At 33.7% G+C, this 18,069-nt stretch overlaps 2 protein-coding genes across 8 annotated transcripts; both read left to right on the forward strand.

The window, feature by feature from the left end:
* The first annotated feature begins 54 nt into the window (after positions 1-54).
* LOC126858089 (protein lingerer) lies at positions 55-14,368 on the forward strand. Of its 6 annotated transcripts, none has more exons than XM_050608127.1 (15): positions 55-238; positions 1,819-2,003; positions 2,290-2,653; positions 2,878-3,132; positions 3,887-4,080; positions 4,933-5,190; positions 5,611-5,928; positions 6,028-6,459; positions 6,537-6,725; positions 6,811-7,021; positions 7,105-7,307; positions 8,905-9,075; positions 9,163-9,282; positions 9,753-10,028; positions 10,112-14,368. In XM_050608127.1, exons 2-15 carry the CDS (start codon positions 1,878-1,880, stop codon positions 10,358-10,360), a joined length of 3,366 nt encoding a protein of 1,121 aa, XP_050464084.1. In that variant the 5' UTR covers positions 55-238; positions 1,819-1,877; the 3' UTR covers positions 10,361-14,368. The 6 variants fall into 6 exon arrangements, with proteins under 6 accessions (XP_050464084.1, XP_050464083.1, XP_050464082.1 ...); XM_050608126.1 differs by having other exon boundaries at positions 3,914-4,080; positions 8,866-9,075; XM_050608125.1 differs by having other exon boundaries at positions 2,305-2,653; positions 8,866-9,075.
* A 515-nt stretch (positions 14,369-14,883) lies between these two features.
* LOC126858096 (WD repeat-containing protein 13-like) lies at positions 14,884-17,681 on the forward strand. 2 transcript variants are annotated; one of them, XM_050608143.1, is made up of 5 exons: positions 14,884-15,092; positions 15,169-15,377; positions 15,456-16,132; positions 16,215-16,507; positions 16,794-17,681. In XM_050608143.1, the coding sequence occupies exons 2-5, from the start codon at positions 15,248-15,250 to the stop codon at positions 17,038-17,040; spliced, it is 1,347 nt and encodes a 448-aa protein (XP_050464100.1). In that variant the 5' UTR covers positions 14,884-15,092; positions 15,169-15,247; the 3' UTR covers positions 17,041-17,681. The 2 variants fall into 2 exon arrangements, with proteins under 2 accessions (XP_050464100.1, XP_050464101.1); XM_050608144.1 differs by having other exon boundaries at positions 15,202-15,377.
* Positions 17,682-18,069: the final 388 nt, after the last annotated feature.

Genomic DNA, 18,069 nt, shown 5'->3' on the forward strand with positions numbered 1-18,069 from the left:
CGGGGCATTTCCGGACGTTGCCCACGATAGGGCAGGCGTATGAAACGTGGCGCGTTCAGTTTGCTTCAGGTTACCAGGCCTGATGGACATTAGGCTGCGCGTGTAGATATAGAGTCCCCGATAAAGAGAGCGAGAAAGCGGTGCGCTGTTTAGGCGCTGGTTAGGTGCCTGGTGCATCAGGGAAGGGGGGAACCCGGCGGTCACGTGACCGAGCTGCGTTTTGAGCGCATTAACGCAGGTACGAGGCGAATTCATTGTTTTTTCTCGTAGTTTTACGCGCGCCACGGCCCAAAGCGCCGAGGTGCCGTGAGTCCCGTAAACGTCTTCTGCACCTCGTCACGCCCACCGAACCGAAGTACGCGCACACCCACGTCCACGTCCGTGGAGTAATAACCGTGTGTGAGTTTACCCAAGCAAAGCGATCGTCCTTTCTCGGCACGGCCATTCCGAGACCCCCGTCTCGGCGATCCATCGATGCAACGCCGCGACGATAGTTGACAAGCCTTCCTCTCGCTAACCAGAAATGGCGTCTACCGTGGCACATGGCCCTGTGAAAAAGTTTTCCTCGCTCCTCGAGGAAATCGCGCCCGCGCGCGCGCGTCGAAAACTTCAGCGCGAGAGAGTCTGCCTTCATTCTCGTCTCTACTCGCTCGCTCTTGTCTTCTCCTCGCACATTCGGACCTTCTCGCATTCGTGCAGTAAACGGCGTGCCGACAAACGAGCGACCGACGACGCGCCCGACAAAGTGTTCCTTTTTTTCTTTCTCTCTCTCTCTCTCTTTTTCTCTCTGTCTGTCTCTCTCTCTCTCTCTCTCTCCTGCCACGATCGGTCCCACGTTGAAATTTTCTCGCGGAAATTCCTCGCGAAGATCGACGGACGCGGGTTTCCCGCCGTGAATCCCTCGACACGATTGTCCTGGGAGACTTACGAAACACTTCGTGGAAACCTTTATTTGCGTATTCTTCGTATCGACGAAAAAAAACGAGGTGGAGTCGTTCTCTATCGCGGTAAATCGTCGGTGGCCGATAATAATACATTCCGTTTAACTTTCGTCATCGTTCCTTTAAATGGATTCTTCATATCTTCCGTTTATCGTTATTAAATGATCCTAACCTTTAGCTTTAGTTTCTCATCAACCTCTGTGTATTTTTCTATTTATCCATGTGTACGAAAGAATCCACTTTATACAATTAATGATCACTCTGGGAATTTTTGATAGCAACATAATAATAATATTTTGTTAATTTTTTTATTTAATACACAGATGTTCAGGTTCCACTAATTTACTTCGCTTCTAATATCAGTGATAAGGTGTCCTTTATGACAGCTCTTTGTTTCACAAGATACATTTTACAAGCTATTAAAGAGAAATTAATTTTTAATAGCATATATATTTATATGTATTTATTATATCTAATGTGTAAAATAAAATATAAAATATATATATATATATATATATATATATATATATATATAACTTATATGAAAACAGAATTAATTCAAGTTGTAAAATACTATTAAAAAAGATGTTAAAGTAATTAATATTGTTTTAGAAAGGTATTTGTGAAATATTTGTAAATACTATTTGATTGGTTTACGATATCATTTGTTTCGAAAATTATAGTTTGGTTTGTACAGAACAAGATGCTTCTTACATATTTATATTCTAATTAATATATTTGTCTGCATTTTTTATTACAATGAATAGAAACAACATATAATTTTTGCATTATTGGAAATCTAAGAATTAATTCTCAATGATCATCAATGAATTTAGATTGTATATATGTATGTAATAGCAAACATATTCTGTTTCAGACTGTAAATAGAGAGTGTACATAGTGTGATACCGTGAGTACGTGAGGTTTTAGTTGGCAATGAGTTCAAACAACAAATCTATGGTGTCCTCTGGTGGAAGAGGCACCAATAAAAACAAATCACAACATGGCAAATCAGATCATCATCAAGCTAAATCAGATTCGACAAAACATGACAAGGCTCAGGTTGGTACAAACTTTTTCATCTATTTTACATTATCTAATGTTTATAAAACATATCTAACGATTAGGATTTATAATAATAGTTTCTGATAAGAAATATCTAAGCTGTGCACTAGATAAATTGATAAAAAAAAAAAATAATTCTGCTTTGTAACAAAATAAATTTTATCTATTTAGTTAAATGACTGTAAGATAAGATAAAGAGGATATATTGAATATGTATTATAACATTTATAAAATTATCAAACTAACATTTTAAGGAAAACTGTTTCTAACGATTGTTATATAGCAAAACACTAATCAGATTCGGCACGCACAAATCATCGACACCAGAATGGCGGGAGGTGAGGATCCTGTCCTGAAAGAACGTATCAAGCAGGTCATGGATATGACTCGACGTTCGGAAGACGAAGTGATCATGGCTTTGCACGATAGCGACGGGGATTTGGATCGTGCTGTCAACGATCTTTTGGAAGGAGTGAAAACAGAATGGGAAGTTAAAAAGAAGAAGCCGCGTCAGCCTAGCGGCTCAAAACAGAATGCGGATCAGTCAGGTGGTCAGGACGACAGTGGTGATTGGGAAGAACGACGCAATCAACGGGGTGGCGGTGCTCCACGCATGCGAGGTCGTGCTAATCACGACAATCGTGGATGTTGGTTGAACTCTTTTTCAATTCTATTATTATTTAATTACTTAGAAATAGACAAACATGTTTGTATACTATCCTTTTCTTTCTTACTTGTTTATAGCGAGATTTTAAGTTAAAATCAGTTGTATAGAGAAATTTTTACGCTGTTATTTTATAAATAATAATATTTTTTAAATAATAATTTTATAAAAAATAATTTTTGTAAAAAATTTTGTTGGCAAATATAGGGCGCGGGCGAGAAAACAAGGAGAATGAGAGGAACATGGAGGACGGTGTTCGCGATGGCAACTACAGTAGAAGAGGCAGAGGTGGACCAGGAAGATCAGGTCGTGGGGGTCGTGGCGGTGGTAGAGGTCTTGGTCCAAGGACATTTGCGAACCGGAACGATCCGGCGTCTGGCTCGTCTGCTCATAGCTTTAATCGACCGATTGACACCTGGACAGGTGAGGAACAGCAGCAGAGTATTCAGGAACCAAAAATGGGTGAGTCTTAATCTACATTGATCAAAATTGTCTTGCTCGCAAATTATAACTATATATTATAACTAAACGATATATATATATATATATATATATATATATATATATATATATATGTATATATATGTATATATATAATTAAAAACAAATTTATAAACTTATAATAATTAGTAATATGGGCTTATAACAAATAGCACACATAGTTATCATGTAATGAAATTATCATGTAAGTACATGCACTAATCTCAATAAATAAATAATAAAGAATTATATGGAATATACAAAGGAAATAATATATTTATATATTATGTATCAATAGAAAATTGGTTCTGCTAAAGATCATCTTATAGATTTATCACAAGTAAAGAAAATTAAATCAAAAAAATAAAAATTTGTCAATAGGAACATCATTGACAGAATCATTACAAAATTAAAAAATATATTACAAATTTAAGACATCATTTGATGGCATCTAAATCTAAGATCTATAATGGGTTCAGCAATGATATAAATATAAATTACATAAATATATATTATGAATTTTAATGATATAAATATAAATTACGTATATTAATGATATAAATATAAATTATATATATATATATATATATATATATATATATAATATTTATATATAATATTATATATTATATAATTATATTATATAATATTATATAATTAATATTATATATATATATATATATATATATATATATATATATATATATATATATTAATGGAGATAATCTGTATGTAGATGCTTGGAATAACTTGGATTCTACAGAAGACTGGGACAACGAGGAATACACAGGATCTTTGGCAGATACTAAGGTCTTTACACCGAGTGCGAATATCCTTGAACCTCCTCCTGCTTTAGAAGAACCAAAGCCTCAGGAAATATCACCAACGCAATCAGGCCAAGGCGTTAATTTATCGTTGCTCCAGCAAGAAGTAAGATCTTACAAGATATATAGAAATAAAATTGTCTCACAATCATACAATATTTTATTTTATAAAATTATTGCATAAAATTTTAAACCATAAAAGATCAAAGTTTGCATGAAACTCAAGTGTTCAGATTTGTAACTATACTTATCATGGTCTATTATTAGTTTTAGTAAGTACAATCATCTGATATTAATTTTTACTGCATATTTTATATTATTTCGACATTTTTTTATGTATGGATATACTTATATATATATATATATATATATATATATATATATATATATAATATATATAATATATATAATATATATCATATATTATGATAATCTACTGATATTGACAAATGATTAAAACTTGACTAATTTTTAACTATTATATGCATTATATCAATCCTTTTTTATAAGACAATTTAAAAAAATTAATTATTTTATTTAATTAGAATTAAATTATTAAATCTAATGTTAAAATCTATTAATTATTTTGTCAATTTGTTAATATAACTACTTGCCATAGTATATATAATAATCATACATGAGAAGTGAAGAAACAAATTTAATTGGACTGTTAATATCCGTATCAGCTCTCATGTATGATTGATGACAAAATGATGAATTAGTGCATCTATAAGTACAATTACAAGTCTAAACGTGCGACGTCATCGGCCAACTTCGATTACTTGTAATTAAAAAATTATTGTGATTTTCGACATTTCTATATCTCTCAAAATTTTCAACTATTTTGTCGAAATCGTATTTTACCTTCAAAAGGAGAGAATATTGTATAGTGATTGTGTGATACACTGTATATCTATTTACTTCATATTCTAATGATACTTTTCAACGCAATGTGTAGGAACTACCAAAATTGTCGGAAATATCGGCGTTGCAACAACAGAGTTTGATACAACAACAACCTCAACAGCAACCACAACAGCAGCAGCAAGCTGTATTAGGTTTACCAACAATGCAATTGTCGCAACAACCCAGTGCTATTAGCAGTGGTGTATTAACAGCAGCGCAAACACAATATCTGACGCAACTTACTCAACAGACGAGCGAAAACTTAAAAGCGGCTGGACAAACGTCGTTTTCATCATCTATGTCTAGTCAGGTATTGTAATATACAATAGAATTTTGATAATTTTTAATGCTTTGGAAAGTCTAAAGAATGGAAAATTTCTTGAAATAAGTTAAAGAATAGCAAACATTTATGTCTCTACTTGCGTTACATTTCAGTGTAAGAGATTATATGTAGCTGCACAATATTTCTTTCTTTTATAGTGGGCAGACAATAAAAGAAATAAATACAAACTGTAATGTTCATGAAAATATGAAGGAAACCAAAATTGTAAAAGTTTTACTGTTTAATAAATTTTTGCAATGTATATATAATTTATCTTTTAATTACGCATAATATTTAAAATCTTAGACGACTTATATTAGATGACTTAGATGACTGATTGACACATATATATATATATATATATATATATATATATATATATATATATATATATGTTTACAATTATAGCCCCAAAGACAAACAAAACAACGTCCAAGAGTTCCTCCACCATCAAAGATACCATCGAGTGCTGTAGAGATGCCAGGCGACGCAGTGAATAGTGGAATCGGATTTCTTGATGTACAATTTGGTGCGCTTGAATTCGGTAGTGATTCGAGCTCTATTGACGGTTCGGCAAACGAAAAATATAATTCCACAAATAGTACAATTCCCGGCGTGGACATGACTTCCGGTGCGAATACCGTAAACACTGCCAATACGAGTAATTCGCTCGACATTGAAACGACGCAGACTTCCACCGCACCGTTCAACGCCAGCTCTCAGATGGTAGGTTTCACTTTTGTCAAGTCAGCTCTTAGATTACTATTTACAAGTATATATGACAACTTTTGATGTGCATAATTTATAATTGTATGGAATTTTCAGTTATCGAGTACCGACAATTTGCCAGTATCGAGCGAGCATTCAATCAGTTCTCAAAGTTTCACTCGTGGCAGTAGCACTGGCCAAAGCTTGGACATAACTAAACAGGACTTTACATCGCAAGTCTCTCCTGGAAACGCGGCGACATACGGCAGTACGACGACGTATCAGCCGTCGCAGAAATCGTCGTTCCAATCGTCAAGCGCTACGCCGAGTACTTACAATGCGTATTCGAACAATCAGTCCTCGCAGTCGACCTTCCAAAATGCGTCAGCTGCTAGTACAAATAGTTATTCCGCGACAGCTACGGTCTCGCAGGCGAGTTACAACTCGACGTCGTTCCCGCAATCCAATGCGTCGACTTTCAATCAAGCGTCTCCTTCCGCATCGGCGTCCGTAACTTCCGGTTACAATCAACCCACTACTAGTAGCCAGGTAGTAATTATCTAATCTTGAATTCTGATGATTTAATTGTATAATAATTTTTTTAAACTATTTGTTTTCCTTGGCAGGTCTATCAACCCACGAGCGGATACGTAGCGGCAACAACATCGCAATACGCGCAAAGTGTAGCTACTAACACGGTATCAAACAGTAATGCTGGATATCAGGCTTATCAGCCAGCTTATCAATCTTCTGTTACGACGTTTACATCGCCGATAACGCAGAGTTCTGGTGCTTATCAGAGCGCCGCGCAGTCTGTAAGTACAACTTCCTGTTATATCTTTTAGCACTTCTTTCAAGTTATAACGTAATTTACGTAAATGTTGAATTAATTCTCGGCAGGTTTATGCGAGTCCGTATGGTAGTTATGCTAGCCAACCGCAAGCGACGTCCCACGCGAATCACAAACTAAACAGCACCGCGACAAAGGATTCGCAATATGATAGTAGTGCGACAACGTCGAATAGTTCTCTCGCGACGACTAGCGCACCGACGTTGGGTCTCACTTCAGCCTCCGTTAATAGTTCGCAGACCAAAGTAACGAATTCTAATGGTTAGTAGAAAAAAATAATTTAAAAAAAATCGCAATTAAAATTTTTTTGATAATTTAATTAACGATCATGTATTCTCAATCAGCTGTACCAAAAAGCACGTCGAGCGGAGTAGTGACAGGCAACAGCGGTAACATGACAGGTGGCGGCGCAGCCGGAAGTATGACTCCGATGTTGAGTCATCAGTACATCATGGGTCAAGCGGGTGTACCGGCGTATGCGGCTTTTCAGCAACCTGTGTACAGCTATGAAGACCTGCAGTTGGTGCAACAACGGTTACCTCATATGGTCAGTCACTTCTCGAACAATCAATCCATTTGTGTCTTTATGATTCATTCTAGTACAAATGTATTTGTGAGTAACTAGCTTCTTTGGAGTAACATACATTGAAATAAAATAATTTATTGGTTAATTGGTCATTGATCGATCTCGCGTAAATGCGATTCTTAACGTTATATCTAAGGAAAAAAAAATTATTACGAATATGTACTGTTCTGAGAAGCGCGCTTACTCTGTCTTATGTTATATTATTATTTAGTACAAAAATTTTCTCAAAGTAATCGTTTCTTTATTGCTTGGTAGCTGCTCGTAATTTCAATATTTTCATCAAAATTTTTTCAATCTCGTATGAATGCCTTCATGACGACAATGTAAACCTGTTCTTCTTTGTAGCAAGTTTGTAGCCGTTATGAAATGATCGATTATAGTAAAGACAGATCGGGTTTTTGATACGCTTTCATGCACACATATTTTATCGATGGTAAAAGGGAGTAAAAGAAGTATTTTTGGAATTGTAGGGCTTGCATTTATCATTCAGATATCATATGTTCGATTTCCGATCTATCTTGGCTTATATTTCTCTTTCTTTCTTGCCTTGAGTTCATTAGTAGGCTGATGTGTATGAGTAATGTCATATGTCTGAAACTGTATGAAAGTATGCATACTTTCACGTGGTGATGTGTTAAAATGATCGATAAAAATTGTATTATATTTTGTAGCTCTCTTCCTTTCCCTCTCTTATCGTTTTATCGGGATATTTTTTAAACAATCAATCTAATAAGAGCGTGGTCGGCATAACTTGCAGTTGATAAAGCTATATTTCGGATTTTTACACGAGCCGGGTTAGCGATCTTGATCAATTGGTTTGGTCGTCACAGTCGCAAATCGAAAATGTTTGGACATACATCAAACAGAAGTTTTATGGAAGACGAGTATTTAGTTTAAAGCAATTATCTCAAGAGATTCGATTGGAACTATAGTTCCAATCATCTCAAGAGATGAATATGCCTTTCAAAGGCATGCTTTATTCTAAATTGACGCAGGAGTCGCATGTCAGTCTATCGCAGTCACAGTCAGCACTATCGACGTCGCTGGTAACTGGAACATTATTAATATAATTGCATTTTAGCTCTAATCAAATAGAATGTACCTATGTATTTTATGTTTTTAAATAAATTTTTTTGTAAATTAGGCCGACCATATCTTACTAGACAGACTGTATATAAATATAGAAAGAGAATAAGATATTATGTTTATTCGTGTATATATATATATATATGCGATTTAGTTTGATATATTGCGAGCAATAGTTCCAATCGAATAAGTACATCTTAAACTTCTCTTTATATATATATATTTTATACATATATATATATATATATATATTTTATACATACATATATATATATATATATATATATATATATATATATATATATATATATTATCGCATGTTACTTGTCCCTAAGTACGCATAGAGATTATAGACGTTAGTTAGTCTTCTTGTATTTGGAGTACACAGTGTATGCATGTAGTTTTGTGTTTGGTTTCCCTGACTAACGTGCAGCCAACTACTGGTTACTATGACGCGGCCCTGGGCTATCAGACAACCGGTCCGGCTACGAGTCTCGGTGGTGGTAGAGGTGACGCGCTCTCCGGCGTGCAAGGTGTTCAAGGTGTACAAGGAGTACAGGGAGCCTATACCAGTATTAGCGACGCCAGGTTCGCCAGAAACGACAGTAATGCATCCCCGGTACCTTCCACTATGTCGCAACAAGTGAGTATCGATTATTGTTACAGTAAAATTGCGAGAAAATTGATTTACTACGAAAAAACTGTGCAAAATCTTTATGGAAATTTGCAGACTGCCACGCAACAGCCGATGATGAATCCTACTCTTCCTCCGGGATATGCGTATGCGTTTACTTACAGCAGCGGAATTATGCCGGGAGGTTTTCAGTATGGAACCCCCGCTATTTATCCGGTAAATAAAACATTAATAAGATATTTTAGATATAGACATTATTAGTTACACATTAATATCAATATTATTGATGTTATATATTTTTTGATAAAATTAAAACATACATTATATCAAATCACAAAAGAATTTTTTTTCGGCGTACATGAGTTGAAAGTTAAGATTTTTGTGTCAATTTTTCGTGGTTGAGACTTAAAGTTTTAAAATATTTTTAAAAATATCATTCTGTGATCATTTTTCGCAAAGTTACATACATATGAATTTCATCAATTTTACGACTGATTCGGGGTGATTAAAATAATATTAACATTACTAATGTTACTACTTGATTATTCTAATAGTAATATTTAAAGAGTTGCTAAAAATAATACTAATAATAATATTAATAATAGTAGTATTAAATTTAATAACATCTAATATTAATACGAGACGGTATTGATACTAATATCAAGTCAATTTACTACATTATATAGCAAATAGCGACGGCCGGAAGTGCTGGTACAAATAGCGGCGCGTACAGTGCCAAGCCAGGTAGTTACGGATCCGGTTACGGCGCCGGCGCAAGCTACGACGCATTAGCTTCCGCCGGTCCTTCCGGGGAGTACAAAGGCACCGGTAGCAGTTATACCGGCACTCAGACCGGCAAAACTGGCACTTCCACAGGAAATACTAATACCGCTGGTTCTTCCGCAACGGACATCAGCGCCACGATGTACGCTAAAAGTCACGTGGCTCTCGGAAAAGTAAACGTGAGTAATCTCTTACGATCATCGTTGGAAATTTTGTCCTTTGAATATCATTCGATGATTGATGAATTGGTTTTTCTTTTCAGTCTTACGAAAAGCAGGCTTTTCACTCGGCTACACCGCCACCGTTTGGTCTTACGGGTAGCCAAAACGCTGGCTTGCCTGGTGGTTACGGCACGCCGCATCTCTTCATCCCGACTATACCGCATCAGCTGCATCAACCGCTTCACCAGGATGGAGGCAATAGCACGGGCCAGAGGTCCAACACGAGTTCGCAGAATAAAGCTCAAGCAAAGCCTGGATACAGCCCGAGCTATTGGACCGGCAGCAATTAAAATAAAGTTTCGGACTTGACACACACACATGGCGAATTAATACAACACCTTACTAATGGAGAAATTAAGCCGTTTGCCACAGTGTGAAATACAGATGGTACGAGACTTTGACTCTTCATTCCGCATTGACTCGTGTTTACATCGGAAAGAAAAATATTTTGACTTTGAAAAGATAATATACTATTGTTTTTCTTTGTTATTTTCAACAATTGGCGACGTCAATGAGAATGGAATAAAGAGTGAATATTTTTGAAAATTGAAAGGTATATGCAATTATTAACCGGATGCTTCCTTCAATGATTTGTAGCGATAATAAACTAATCAATTGTGATTTTTATTTCTTCAATTTAGCATATTCTCGCAAACTTGTTCAATACGGAGATATCAGAGTAAAAGTGCGATACTACAACAAAATAATTGCATTTTACGCAATGATACATGCAAATTTCATATAATAATTTGCATATTCTTTCCAATGGCGAATTGCACTCGTGCCAAATGAAATTGTAGCGTTTATAACATGATGATTATGGGAGACTAATTATCGTTTACATCGCGCGATCATGATAATAAATTCTGACATAACCATGTCATAAAATTTATGACAAATTTCGGGCACGTCACACAATACGATGAAACTGGTATTTTATCGTGATTTTATCGTATGATACACCGAAAAAGAGAGCGATAACACTCATTGAGTTTGCACTAGATCTCCTGCCTGTATATTACAGTACAATTTCGAATATATTGTATTGACTACTAAAAAAAAAGGATGATACATAATGTATCTTTATATTCTCTTTTTTCTCTCGTATAATGTAAGCATCTTGATTTAATAAATATGAAAAAAACGCATCTTTGTGATAGCGTGTCGTTTAAAAATGCGAGAATAAAGCTATAGATGTGAAAACGTAAATTTTTATATACAAATTTATAGCGTTCTTATTTTCGGTATATTCACAACGATCTTGGATGAGAATTGCAATTGTTGCATTTGCATACATTTGATTTGAACACATCTTTATGATTGGAATTGATTTCTATTATTCCTCATTTAAAAAAGCATATATCCATTTTACATGTATGTCATATACGTATTATATCGAAATTATATAATCTTAATCTCCAATAGAAAGTCATATATGTAATTCACATTATTTTTCAGTATCGTTACAAAAAATCGAATATGCCACAGTATGAAACGTAGTAACTATTTCTGTTTTTTTTTTTTTTATTTTTGTACTTGCATATTACTTTTATTTCTTTCTCTGTATTCGCACGTTTGACTAGATTCTCGTAAAGCGATGCTCTTATTTTTCGTAAGATTGACAACAATTGAGATTATGTTTTATTATCAGAATCTCAAATTATTATGATGAGAATATCACATTTCTCAAATTAGTGCATTCTATTTTTTGTTTTTCATTTGTTTACTAATTTATATTGACGTTTGAATGCCATAATTAGTGATTAAATAATTTAGTTTATAAAAATTATATATTTGAAGGCTTTATAGTTTTTTTTATAGGATTATTATCTTGAAGTTTGTTGAAAAGACATATCTAAAAACGTTACGGATCATCATTTGGCATATTAGTGCATTTCTAAACATATTAAAAAGAAAATGGATAAAATTTTTTTTCAAAACGATTAAGACTATTAAGGTTAACGAATCTTAATATTTATTATATCATTATTATATCACAAAGCTTTTGAAAAAGCATTAATGACGTTAAATTAAAAGTGTTGCAGTTTTTTTTACAGTTTACTCAAAAAATAGACGTTCGCTCAAAGCATACAGCATGTGCAGAGAAATTATGTAATGATTTTTATTGCAACAATAAACAGAATCATATATTCTAATACATGACAGATATGAGTTATACAAATCTTTGTTGAAGAAGTCGACAAGAATGATCGAAATAAAGACACGATATGAGAATTATTGAGACAAATGAGAATAATATGTGCAGTAACGGCGGATAATAGCGATATTTGTATCTTTTTCATTGAGATTATAATAATAAAAAAAAAAGATCGATTCCGTCTGGTGTATACATTCGTTAATACTGCATTATTAGTGTTGATTAGAGAGATGCGAATTATACTAACTATGCAAGGTATATTTTACAATTAATGTACGATACTTAATATCATATTCTGAAAGTAAAATAGTATCGAAAATGTTTCTACGAAAATGTCGAGATCGCAATAATTTTTGAATTGTAAGTGGTCAAAGTTGATCATATAATATTGCATATTCATCTGGTACTGATATTTATAATATATGATTTTTACATATTTTATATAGTTTTGTTGTTTTTTATGTATGGATAGTACATACGTTATGATAATTAGCCAATGCTGATTGAAATTAAATTTTGATTAATTAAATTAAATTTTTATTGTTACCTGCATTACATATAAATTATTCAATTCTTCTTTAAATAATAATTTTTGAAAAATTAACTATATAAAAAGAATTGTGTTAAATCCAATAAAATTTATTACAAATTTATTAATCAATTTGTCACTATACATTAACTGTTTATTATAGTTATCATCATATATATAATATTCATATGTGAGGAAACAATGAAACAGACTTAGCTATGTATAATCAATATCAATTCTAACTGATGAATATTGATTACAAATTGTGATAAGTGTAATCATCCAATATTATGTGATATTTTTATTGCCAATTCAAAATTATTGTGACTCAATTTTTTTATATTATTTTCGACTCTATTTTACTTTCGAAATATTCTATTAAAGTATTATGCAGTGATTATAAAAATATCCTGTATATATATTAATCGGAACGAAATATAATACACTGACCAACGGAACATACACATACGCATACACATATTTTCAAAACATACTTTACATTTTTGCATTGTGAATAATGAATGATCACAGATATTCCTCTGAGCGAAAAAAAAAGAAGAAGAGAGAAAAGTAAAAGAGCAAGAGTACGATCATGTAATGCACGAACGAAAGGAAAAATGTACGTGAAGCGTTTTTACGAAGGTGCTGTGAGAGAGAATTGTTACATTTTGCGCGTGTACAATATAAACGTGAGGAGTAATAATGTTTCTTCTAGCACGAATGGACCGGCTGATTGTGAGACGGTCGTCAAAGCTTTACGAGATACCGCTAATGTAAGCGAGAAGTAAATAGTTGTAAGTAAACTCTCGTTATAGCGACTGCATATATATAAATATATAAATATATAAATACACACACACACACACACATACACACATAAACTCGTATAAATGCGGTATGAATATATAGGATGCGTTTTGAAGAACTTTGAAGACCAAATGTAGTTTAGCTTCCTTGTTTTTTTCGGAGAAGAAAAAGTATAAATCTGTATACTCGTCGACTCTCTCGAGAAAAAAGAAAAAAAACATTGAACTACATTGTCTTCGTCGTAGTCTCATGGTGGACTACTAACAAACTGATTTTAATATACGCGTTCGAACGTAGCCGGGCGTCAGAATAAAAAAAAAAAAAAATAAAATAAAATAAAAAACGACTTGATGAAACCAAGTTGAGGGAGAATCACAAGTAACGTTTTCGTTTTGTCTTAGTGTATGTTTTAGTCCAATCGCACTTTTCATGTATACTCGAATCAATCTAGGGTAATAGAAAAAAAAGAAAAAAAAACAGTACATTAAGTGTAATGTATAATGAAAAGTAAAGGGAAAGAGAGAGAGAAGAGATGCAAAATATGAGGCGTAGGAGTTAAAGAAAAAAAAAAAAGAAAGAAAGATGAGATTGAGAGTAAGCACGTTTGTTCTGATATATAATTATTATACATTAATAATTTTTGTATTTTTGTCAAATATTAACCGATTAAATGCGAATGCAAAATGCATTACGCCATTATCGCTATTATATAATTAATAATAATAATAATAATAATAGCTACTACTGTGTATAAATATGGATATATAAGAATAAATGTATTAAAGAAGTCTGGTGATTTACATACCCATGGTGCAAACTTTTGTATTTTTCGATCCTCTGTTCAAACTATTTCCAAGATTCTTCCAAATTCTGATTTTTCTCAGTACAAGATCCTTTTGTAAATCGTTAAAAGTGTAAAGTGTTCAAAATAATTTTATTTATTTTGATCTAAATTACCATTTGCCCGAATCGACCGTGCGTTAATCTCGCATAAAAAGGGACAAATTTTGAATAAGGTTTTTGCGCACATGTATATGTCATCGAACACGTGATCAACTTTAACAGACTCGTGCTAAGCTACACAGATCGTTCTTTCATTGAAGACTAATATATTAATTATCAATATTTTTTATGTTAACAATATGAAACATATATTAACTTAGTTATATATTAAATATACATGTTATTTAATATTATATGTTTAATATTTTTTTATTCCTTTATCGCGAGGTAATAACGTTTGCCAGCGCTTATGTTATTACGCATGCGCGAGATTATGTACGTATATGTGCATGCTTTTGTATGTGAAATATGAGAAGTCTGAATGTGTAGTGTATTTAAATATATTGGAGCGATGGAGGACATAACCTCATGATATAAAAACTGAAAGAAATAATTAATCAAATGTTGTAATGATGTCCGAGAAGAATCACAATACTTTCTTGGAGGCTCGATATTAAAACAAAGAAATTATATATATACGCTTAAGAATAAAGTGCCGTCTTTTCTGGAAAAAGAGAACGTATTTGTAGGTAACATTTATCAATCTGATAAAAATGAGGGCGAAAAAGAATTTTATTATATACCTAAAATGGATTTCATAGTTGATAAAAATATTCATGTTTCTAAAAAAAAAGAGATCCTCTTTTATCAAGCACATATCATGAAGCGTAACGTACATCGATGACAGAATCACAAGTCAATATCATCGAAACTAGCACATCGCGAAAAATGGCCACTACGTGGCATCAACAGGTCTTTGCGCTTGATGCAAAGTATAATACGTTACGAGCTAACAAGCTTCCTAGTCTGGGTACGTAATATTTGATTTACATGCATGTGTATTAAGAAATGATTGATTAAGTTTAATACCTTCGATACTCTGTTACAGGTATGTTGTATATTCGTCGAAGAAATCAGCTGCTTCGAGAGAAACCTTCCAGAGATCCTGAAATCAGCACGCGATATTTGAAATTGCGGTCAGAATTACTACGCCGGCGTTATGGAGAAAGACAGCAGGAGCAAAATAGCATGGGAAGTCATACGATTAGTGAAGATTTATCAGAAGGAAGAGTTAAACATCACCTCGTGCAACGAAAATCAACAGCGGAGAATTTCGCGTTTGCTGGTGTCCATCATATTTTCGATCAGCATAAAGCGCCCATAACAATGTTGAAATTCGCCAACAATGATAGATCCAAATTGTGTTGCGCGTCATTGGACGGTACGCTGTCCATATGCGAAGTCATTGGCACACCTCCGAAAGTCATCGCTTTGTTAGAAGGTCATTCTGGCGGTGTCACTGCACTCGATTGGAGCATCAGTAATGATTTAATAGTCTCTTCCTCTTTGGACACAACAATTCGGCTTTGGAGAGTTTGCGCGGACGTAGAGCCTATTTGTTTGCGAGTGGTAAACGATCAACAGCGAGCGGAAGTCTTATGCTGTAATTTTATACCCGCCAATAATAATCTCATTGTAGCTGGTAATTCTCAAGGATTAATTCAGATCTTGAATGTATCTACCGGTATATATATGCGTGGTGGATCCTGCAAAATCGGTGGAAAGGTCGGTTTTTTTATTTCTTTAAGGAAAAAGCAGTATTGTAAAAAAAAAAGCTATTCAAATTACCATGTAATATATTTTCTAGATTCTTTCCCTCGCCTGCGAGGGTAGTGGCGGTTCCGTGATTTGGGCCGGCAATGATAGAGGTATCATAGTCTCTTTTCGATTGGAACCTGGTGTAGGGCGGTTGACAAAATTGCAACGGGTACAAGAAACTGGCGGAATGATAACTAGCCTTTCTTGGCGTTCCTGGCTGTCAAAAGACGCTCCTTGGGCAGCGTTGTTAGTGAGCAGTGCATGCAATGCCGTGTTATTGTATCGTATTGCAGACAATCACGGTTCTCTATATTTCTGGAGAAAGTATCCTATCAAGCATAGGTAATATTTTATTACACAAAACATACTCTTCGTTTTCTACTTTAATATATTGTTATTTAGATTACGGTGTAAGAATATTATGTGTTTATTTATTATGTATTTATTCTTTCTTATGAATTAATATTTGAATATGGTGTCGAGCAATATTTATTTTAAATAAGCAAGATAAATATGTGTTTGTGTATATATAATTTTCTTAATTTCCTTGATTATATCTTTTTAACGGAAATCCAAACAAGTATCATATTTTTTACACGATACAATATACTAGCATGTATCTTTATAGGCATTATGTGTTGAGGTCCACCTTCTGTCCACAAATGGGTGCATGTTTAATAGCCACTGGATCAGAAGACGGGGCCGTTCACTTGCTGGATTCAGCGAGGGAGGGAAAGGCCGCCAGAATCAATCGACTACTCGGTCACGCGACACCTGCGTTAGCTTTGTCTTTTAATTATGATGAATCCCTACTTGCGTCCGCAGACCACGACGGACAAATTATTTTGTGGCGCAATCATCAACGTCATTTGTAAAGCATTCTTCTGTTTTCAGAATTTTTAGGATAAAAAAAGAAAAATAATTTGTCCAAGTTCTAAGGCTAATTATGAAAGTATCACATTTGCAATTACATTAAGTTACTTATTATGAGACTTTCATAATTGCAAAACGCGATTTATAAATGCATAGATTTGTCTAGGATATGGAAAAGAAAGTTTTTCAAGTTTTGTACATATCGATCTCTCTATACTTGTGTAAATAAAAATTAATATAAAATTTTAGGACATTTATAAAAATTTTTTTCAAAACATGGGATTGATTGAAGAAACAATGCTTCTTTCTGTATAACAATATATTAATTGTTCTCTATTTCATTTTATAGTGAGCACAAAGCAGTATTAATAGTAATAATAGTAGTGTGGTGATAGCGAGAGACGTGACCGAGCACTCGCGGTGCTATTATAATAGTTATTTGTTCGTATAACTTTTTCAATATCACGCTCGTGAAATAATAGTGGCATAAAAACCACACAGTTTTCACGACGCTCTTCTACGCTTACATTTCAATATTCTGATTCGTTCTGGTTCCAATAATCTATCCGTGTGTCCAGTATGAATAATTGTACAATGAGATGTACATTATCGCAAATAAATACTTGTAAAAATCTCTCTAAAATAGTATTTATAGGATCGCATATTTGTTTATCGCGCATCCGCGAGTATATTTTAGAGATCTATAGAAATATCTTTTACGATGTATGTACCACATATTGTGGATTTATTAATGCTTGTATGCTTTCGCACGCGGTATAATATATCATATATCACCGAAGCAAAGAATATACCGAAAAATAGTCTGGTATAAAGTTATTCCTATTAGCATAAAAGTAAAAATAATATTCGAAAATACTTCTGTCATATGCCATTATAGAAAAGGCAAATGTTTCTATAACATAATCTCATACCACGTGTATATTAAAAAAAAATAAACGTGGTTGACAGATTCTCTTTAATATGCTTCAATACGATATACGTGATTTTCCAATTCAAACGTAATTCGCGTA

Source organism: Cataglyphis hispanica, chromosome 24 (genome assembly GCF_021464435.1).
Source record: "Cataglyphis hispanica isolate Lineage 1 chromosome 24, ULB_Chis1_1.0, whole genome shotgun sequence".
In the NCBI taxonomy this organism is placed as follows: Eukaryota; Metazoa; Arthropoda; class Insecta; order Hymenoptera; family Formicidae; genus Cataglyphis; species Cataglyphis hispanica.

What these genes read in the sequence shown, in the direction of transcription:
- LOC126858089 (XM_050608122.1), top strand. Translation starts at nt 1,878, where the DNA reads ATGAGTTCAAACAACAAATCTATGGTGTCCTCTGGTGGAAGAGGCACC. An exon ending in CATCATCTATGTCTAGTCAG is followed by an intron (nt 5,191 to 5,610) that starts GTATTGTAATAT and finishes TTACAATTATAG; the next exon opens with CCCCAAAGACAAACAAAACA. An exon ending in AACAACGGTTACCTCATATG is followed by an intron (nt 7,308 to 8,865) that starts GTCAGTCACTTC and finishes ACTAACGTGCAG; the next exon opens with CCAACTACTGGTTACTATGA.
- LOC126858096 (XM_050608143.1), top strand. Translation starts at nt 15,248, where the DNA reads ATGACAGAATCACAAGTCAATATCATCGAAACTAGCACATCGCGAAAA. An exon ending in CCTGCAAAATCGGTGGAAAG is followed by an intron (nt 16,133 to 16,214) that starts GTCGGTTTTTTT and finishes TATATTTTCTAG; the next exon opens with ATTCTTTCCCTCGCCTGCGA. An exon ending in AAGTATCCTATCAAGCATAG is followed by an intron (nt 16,508 to 16,793) that starts GTAATATTTTAT and finishes GTATCTTTATAG; the next exon opens with GCATTATGTGTTGAGGTCCA.